Genomic DNA, 7949 nt, shown 5'->3' on the forward strand with positions numbered 1-7949 from the left:
GGCCAGGATAACTCTCTGCCTAATGTGTGCCCCCCTACCCTACCAGGCCTGTCTAGAGACTGCTTTGATGGACTAGTAGACTCCTGTCCGGTTTTTACCTCCAGTGGCTGGAAACTTCTTCTAGACTTTTCTAACAACCTTTGCAAATAAAATACTTAGAGAGTTCCTTCTTGTTCATTCTAATGACCAAAAAAAAAAAAAAAAAAAAAAAAATCTCTCCTTGAAGAAGATAGCAGCCTCAAACTAATGAAAATTTCTAGCCTGCTTTCCCCAGGATAAGGCAGGATTCCAAATGTAAAGAGGCCGGCCTGGGGTCTTCTGTCAGCTAGCTGCCCCGAGAAACCCAGCAAGCCTGCCTGGCTTCTGCTCAGGGGCGCAGGCCTCTTGCAGGGGAGCTGGCCTCCCCGCCCCCTCGCTTGCGGCCGCCCTTTCCTGGCAGGACAGAGGGATCCTGCAGCTGTCAGGGGAGGGGCGGCGAGGGGGGGGTGATGTCAGGAGGGCTACAAATAGTGCCGACGACTGCTAAGGGGCTCTGTCTCCCTCTTCATATCCACTCTCCAGCCGGCTGCCTGCCCGCTGCCTCCTCCGTGCGTCCGTCCAGCCTCGTCCACGCCGCCACCATGAGCCAGGCCTACTCGTCCAGCCAACGGGTGTCCTCCTACCGCCGCACCTTTGGTGGCGCCCCCAGCTTCTCTCTGGGCTCCCCATTGAGCTCTCCCGTGTTTCCTCGAGCAGGCTTCGGCACCAAGGGCTCCTCGAGCTCAGTGACATCCCGCGTGTACCAGGTGTCGCGCACGTCGGGCGGGGCCGGGGGTCTGGGGTCGCTGCGGGCCAGCCGGCTGGGGAGCACCCGCGCGCCATCCTATGGCGCGGGCGAGCTGCTGGACTTCTCGCTGGCCGATGCGGTGAACCAGGAGTTCCTGGCCACGCGCACCAACGAGAAGGTAGAGCTGCAAGAACTCAATGACCGCTTCGCCAACTACATCGAGAAAGTGCGCTTCTTGGAGCAGCAGAACGCCGCGCTCGCCGCCGAGGTCAACCGGCTCAAGGGCCGCGAGCCGACTCGGGTCGCCGAGCTCTACGAGGAGGAGATGCGCGAGCTGCGGCGCCAGGTGGAGGTGCTCACCAACCAGCGCGCCCGTGTCGACGTGGAACGTGACAACCTGATCGACGACCTGCAGAGGCTCAAGGCCAAGTGAGGGCCCAGCGCCTCCCCAGATCTTACCCCTTCACCCCATGCCCCTGCAGGGAACAAGGCACCCCTTCTGGGAGCCTGGGGCCCTCCTCCCCCATGTGTGGAGATCATTCCCCGGTGTTCCTTAAAAAGAGATGGTCCCCAGATCTTTCTATTGTTCTTTCTATGTAACACTGGAGTAGTTTTTCTTGAGGAGGGAGATAGAAGAAAGCGGGGACCTTGGGAGACCTATTGCAGCTGCCTTTGAAAGGGTGCTAAGCTGCTCGGGTGGTGGTGCTGTGATGGCAGTAACAGAGGCAAAGCAGAGGGCCAGAGCATGGTCAGAGGGAGAGGAGAGGCTGGTGGAGCCTGGAAAGCTGGGTGCGTTGGGAAGAGTAGGAGGAGGGAAGCCAAACAGTAACTCTGTTCAGCTGTGATGAGGCCCTGGGAGGGTTGAGGGGAGATTGGCCCCTTGGCCTAGCTGAGGTAGTGCTATTGGACTAGGTAAATTGACAGGCTTGAGTAAAGGGGGACAGTGGATAAGGCCTATGGTCCTTTTAAAGCTCAAGAAGACCAGCCCATTCCACTACGACCCAATAAGAAAAGGCTGAGTAATTCCACTATGGGGGCACACCCCCTGTAATTCCAGCACTTGTGAGGATGATTCTGGAGAATTGCTGTTGAGTTCTAGGCAAAACTGGAATACAGAGCAAGCACCAAGCCAGCTGGGCCTACAAAGCAAGGCTTGGTTTAGACAATTAACAAAAAATTAAAAGAAAAAGTTTTGTACATTCACGGTTCTGCTTCTGTTTACCCAACTGAGCAGAGTCACCTTCTTGCCACCAAAGTCACAAACATTTATTTAGCTGATACATGGGTCAGGCTAGGCCTGAGAACACAGAGGTGGATAAAATAAAACACAGTCCCTAACCCCTGGGAGGTCAATCTATTTGGATCATAGACTTCAAGGGTGTGACTCCAGGGCTGAGACTGAGCCACTTCCTGCCCCCCAGTGGGCGGGGCCTCTGCTATGGTTTTTTTTTTTTTTTCTGGGCCTAGTTTCTACCCAGCAACCAGGACTTGGTCCCTGTGTCCTGAGCTGGCTCCCTGATAGGTTCCCAGCCAGTGGTTTCTATTGATGGCTCTGGACCTCACCATTTGTCTGTCTGTCCTGGCTAGGCTACAGGAGGAAATCCAACTGAGAGAAGAAGCAGAGAACAACCTGGCTGCCTTCCGAGCGGTGAGCCCTCTTCGGTCTTCAGCAATCCTCTCTCGTTTCTCTCCCTCGGCTCTACATGAGCTGTTCCAGACCCTCACATTGTTCTTTCTCTTATCCAGGATGTAGATGCAGCCACTCTAGCTCGCATTGACCTAGAGCGCAGAATCGAATCACTCAACGAGGAAATTGCATTCCTGAAGAAAGTGCATGAAGAGGTACCGGGCCCCTTAGGTGATGGCGAAAGCAGCTAGACAATGGGGCAGATTTGAAATGGGGGTGTGAAGGTCTGGAGCCTTTTGAGAGGGTCTGGAAGGGGACTGAAGCCCAGCTGTGTCCTGCAGGAGATCCGTGAGCTTCAGGCTCAGCTTCAGGAACAGCAGGTCCAGGTGGAGATGGACATGTCCAAGCCAGACCTCACAGCGGCCCTCAGGGACATCCGGGCTCAGTATGAGACCATTGCAGCTAAGAACATCTCTGAAGCTGAGGAGTGGTACAAGTCCAAGGTAGGTGGTCTGGCCTCGGGACCCTGGCACCTGTCCTCTAACTCCATCTGAGATGCTTCCTATACCTGCATCCATGGAGTAGGTTGAGCCTGGGATTTCCATACTCCCTTGCTCATATTGATTCTCTCCATCTCAGAGCCCCCTTTCTCTGCCCTCAGGTTTCAGACTTGACCCAGGCAGCCAATAAGAACAACGATGCCCTGCGCCAGGCCAAGCAGGAGATGATGGAATACCGACACCAAATCCAGTCCTACACCTGCGAGATTGATGCCCTCAAGGGCACTGTGAGTCCCTCTCCATCCCCACAAGCACAGCCTCCTTCTGCACCCACAGCTTAGTTCCACACCCTTAGATGCTACTTTGAGCCTATTACGGACCCCCTGGGGCTTCCATCTCCTCAAATGAACAGGGAGGTAAAGGCAGACAGGTGGTGGATTCCTAGTTGGGTACTAAAGAATCAGAAGACTCCTTGTATAGGGTTAGAGGACTAGTATAGGTGGTTTTTGTTTTTTGTTTGTTTGTTTTTTTTTTCTGAGTGGCCACATAAGGCTTCTCTAGAGCTCAGGGTTCCATGACTAAGAAAGAAGCCTTTGATGATTCTTCTACCTGACCATGACCATGTAGAGTTGACTCCAACCTCCAACACTGAGTCTCTTTCCACCCCAATTCTCTAGTGCCCTCCTTCCTAAATATGCTCTGGGCCTGTCCTTGACTTGGGCCCCCTCTCTCACTGCAGAACGACTCCCTGATGAGGCAGATGAGAGAGCTGGAGGATCGCTTTGCCAGCGAGGCCAGTGGCTATCAGGATAACATTGCACGCCTGGAGGAGGAGATCCGGCACCTGAAGGATGAGATGGCCCGCCACCTGCGGGAGTACCAAGACCTGCTCAATGTGAAGATGGCCTTGGATGTGGAGATCGCCACCTACCGGAAGCTGCTGGAGGGCGAGGAGAGCCGGTGAGGATTTAGGTGTACTGTAGGGTGTAGCTCAGTCCATCACAGATGATCACAAGAAGACCTGGCTACAGTTCTATATGAGAGAGGCCACTATTCTATGCATCGCAGAAAATTAACCAGGGCCACCTGGGTAAATCGAGATGTAATTAACAGAGTTTTCTTTTTCTTTTTCTTTTTTTTTTTTTTATAAAAAGAGAAATCTAAGTATTCCCTTATCTACTTTTAGAATTAAGAACCCACAGCATAAAATCATATTCAGCGATCAGTAATAAAATATTACTGCCAGTCTAGGGAGCGATGAAAGCAGAGTGGAAAATGAGGAGAAAGAAAAGGGAGGGGGTCTGCTAGAGACAAACAGAGACGGAGAGGCAGGCAGCCTTGTACATGGAAGGCCTTAGAGGCAGGAGGCTGAAGTGAGTGCACACACACACACACACACACACACAGGCACACAAAGATACAGATGATGTGCTCAAAGCAGCCTGCCCCACCTCCAGACACAAGCAACAGGAGTGTAAGGGAGTCTTCTGGGAGACAGAGACAGTGTGAATCTGGACCAGACTGGCAGTTACATGGAGACAGATACTTCTCAAGACTCACTAGATGTGCCCTAAAGGTTTTCCCATTTCATTGTATGCAAGGTTAGCATCAATTTAAGACAGATCCATTGTACCAGAACATGGTATCGTCGATCCTCATAAAAGTGTGACAGTCATGCTTAGGTGTGGACTTACAAGGAGACTTCAGGGTGTTTATTTGTTTCTTTCTTTTGAAAAAGGTTTAAGGTAGCTAAGGCTGGCCTCAAACGTGCTATGTAGTTCAAGGATGACCTTAAACATCTTGTCTCTGTTTCCTAAATGCTGGGACTTGAACAGGCTGTGCCATCATGCCTGGTTTATATGGCACTGGGGACTGAACCATAGCTTCGTGCATGCTAAGCAAGCCCTTTAGCAGCTAATTACATCACCAGCCCCTGAGTTCTGTAGAATGACATCTACATCGAACACAACATGGATGACCTTTTAAGGTAGCTAGAGCCAGATGCCCTTTTCTAGACTAGGCATAAATGGCCCACTCCTGGATCTGGCCTGCCTGGAGGATGGGCACAAAGTGAGAGTCACCTGTAGCTGCTATTGATGCCTCCCCCAGTGCTAGAAGCAAGGAGGACCTGGGGACCTGGTGGGTACAGTGGGATTAGGCATCTTAGTGCCATGCTCAAGGTCAGGATTAGAATGTGTCATCTTTCTATAAGGGAAATCCCTGGGATAGCTAAAGTTTGGTTTTGATCTGTGCATTGTGGGTAGTGAGAATATTGGGCTGGGGTGGGGGAACTAGGACAGCTGGAAATGGCATTAGGGAGAGGCAGCCTAAAGAGCTATGGGCGTGATTTCAGGAAGAGATTTGAGTGTCCTTAATCCTCTGGGGACATGGTCTCTCCCTTTTCAGGATCAACCTTCCTATCCAGACCTTCTCTGCTCTCAACTTCCGAGGTGAGTGTATGCTGGATGGTAGAGGTGGACTGCATGAAGGAGAAAGATAAGGCACCACCGAGGCAGGGTGAGGGGGTTGAGGTGGGGGGGCGGGGAGGGGGGCAGGGAGGGGGGCTGTTGGTTTGTGTTCTATTGTGCTGACTACATTCTCTGTACCTTCTGAATTATTGGGTCTCAAGGATCAGGATGTGTTCTGAATGGCAAACTCTGGAAGCTGCAGAGGTGTTCCCCTAGCAGTAGGAACATCTCTGTCTGGGTAGGAAGGTACCCCTTGCTCATGATCTGTCTGGCATCCTGCCAGAGAGCACTTGGCACACCGTTCTCTGGCTGTTTGTTGAGTGCCTTGTTTGCGGGGAGCAAGATGTTGGATGCACGTTTGGAAAATGGAAGCCAAATTTTAGCAAAGCCAAACAATGAAGAGAATGAGATTCGAGGGCATTCTGCCATTCTGACATTAGTAATATGCAGATCAAGTGGCTTCCCAACCCCAGAGAGCAGAGAAGCACTCACTAATGATACATTAGGAAAGGGAGTTGGAGATCTTGGCAGCTTCTCTTTTCCTAGATCAAACCTTTTACATCTTCGATGTTCATTTCCATCAGGAAAAATACATGCTGTGCTTCATCGAGTCAAACGTTCATTACAGGCTACTTGCTTGCTAAGGGATTCATGAACGCCAAACTCCTGACACCAAGGAACTAAATGTGACCCCCACTATGAAACTCAGACTTCTTTTTTTTTTTTTTTTTTCACTTAGTTGTTTATTCAGTTACCAAGTATGCATTTCGCATATAAAATCACTTTTGCTGCAAATCGGTAGCCCTGAGCCACGATACGGGAAGTATCATGGCCGCTGTTTCCCAGAGAGGAAACAGGACAGTAGGGCTGGTGAATCCACACAGTGAGTCAGTGACTTGTTTTTGCATTAACACACCAAGTGGCTTGTCCAGAGAAAAAGATCTGGAGCCCCTCAGTTCATTCAGCAGGTCCACAGGCCTGGGCTTTGGGGCTCTCTGTCTTCTAGGAGAGTCCACGGATGCACACTCATTCAAGACTCTTCTGAAAATCCATAGGCGGAGAGGGAACAAGGAGGGCCAGGGAATTTGAGTACTGGGGTCTTGGTTCCCTGGCCATCAGCACCATCGTTTGGCTCTTGAAGTCAGCTCTTTAGTGGGACTGGTCACTGGCTTTATAAAACCATCTGTTGGGTACTGGGTTCAAGGATCATGTCTTGAAGAAGGCAGAAAGCTGTCACGAGGAAGGTGGAAACTGGCTAGGGGAGCCTGGGGTGGAGTTCCATCCAAGGGGCAGCATAGATACAAACCTGCCAGGCTGAGTGTGAGGTGTGTCTATTACAGAAACCAGCCCTGAACAAAGGGGTTCAGAAGTCCACACCAAAAAGACGGTGATGATCAAGACCATTGAGACCCGGGATGGAGAGGTGAGTGGTCTATTGGACCCCTTGTCCTTGTTGGGAGTAATGGATGTGTCTGCCAGCCAGGTGTATTTCACCAGCTGAGTGATTTTCTACCCTGAATGGGGGTGAGGAAGGTCCTGCTGCTGTGGGGTGGAGTAAACGGGGCTGAGGCTGCTCTTAGGCAGCACCGAATGGACTGAATTTCTCCTCATGCTCAGGTTGTCAGCGAGGCCACACAGCAACAACACGAGGTGCTGTAAGCCAGACGCTGTCCTGGCCCCTGTCCTCACTGCCTCCTGAAGCCAGCCTCTTCCACTCTCGGATGTCACACCCAGCCACTTTCCTTCACTCACAGCCTCTGACCCTTCCTCACTGATCACCCCTTTGTGGTCTTCATGCTGCCCAGGAAACACCCCAGCCACCTCTGCAGACCTCACTTACCATGAGTCCTGGCCGTTGGCAGATGTCGAGCCTGGCTCTTCAGAGAGAACCTAACTCAAGTCATGGCCCTTTCTCTCCCACCTTTGTAACCTCAGGCGCTAGCCTTTGGCTTTGGAGAGGGTACCAGAAAAGGCGTGGGACCTGTAGGCTCAGGACAGAGCTTTATAGACACCCCCACATTGGACCCCCAGCCTGGGTCAGAGACAGAGTGAAGCCTCTCAGCTGAGATGGGGAAGGGGCTGGAAAAAAATGTCCATTTGGCCCCTCTCTTTCCCATCCCAGCCCAGGATGGGCTTAGAAAAGCTGGGGCTGTGAGAGGGAACCCGAAGGTGCTGGATGTGGGAGCAGGAGATACAGAAGGAGAGTGGGTGGGTGGGAAGCTGGAGGGGAAAGAAGAGAGAGGCAGAGAGTGGGCTCAGGCTGGTGGGAGGGTACCACCTCTCATGCCTGCCCCTCCCACTTCAGGGGCCCTGAACAGAAATAATAAAGAGCTAAGCACAAACCTACATGCCCCTGCTGTCTTGACTGATGAGTCTCTCAGGGGCCCTGGACCCCGTCATACCACCCATTACCCTGAGATGGACTGCATCACCCTCTTGCCCAGCAAGATTGCCCTATGGCCTCCTAGGCTGTAGTCTGTGTGCTGTATAGAGGAGGTTGGATAAGGGGCTTCTGTTAATATGCCACAGCGCTGCCCCTTCCGTAAGCCTCCTGTCCTACCTTCAGATCATCTGGACATCTGGGTGAA

General features: G+C 52.0%; 1 protein-coding gene across 1 annotated transcript; it reads left to right on the top strand.

Annotated features, from left to right (window-relative positions):
- Window positions 1-518: 518 nt before the first annotated feature.
- Des (desmin) lies at window positions 519-7707 on the top strand. The gene is made up of 9 exons (XM_051190515.1): window positions 519-1195; window positions 2354-2414; window positions 2513-2608; window positions 2735-2896; window positions 3055-3180; window positions 3633-3853; window positions 5300-5343; window positions 6702-6784; window positions 6979-7707. The coding sequence occupies exons 1-9, from the start codon at window positions 621-623 to the stop codon at window positions 7018-7020; spliced, it is 1410 nt and encodes a 469-aa protein (XP_051046472.1). The 5' UTR covers window positions 519-620; the 3' UTR covers window positions 7021-7707.
- The last annotated feature ends 242 nt before the right edge of the window (window positions 7708-7949 follow it).

Source organism: Phodopus roborovskii, unplaced genomic scaffold, assembly GCF_943737965.1.
Source record: "Phodopus roborovskii unplaced genomic scaffold, PHOROB, whole genome shotgun sequence".
NCBI lineage: Eukaryota > Metazoa > Chordata > Mammalia > Rodentia > Cricetidae > Phodopus > Phodopus roborovskii.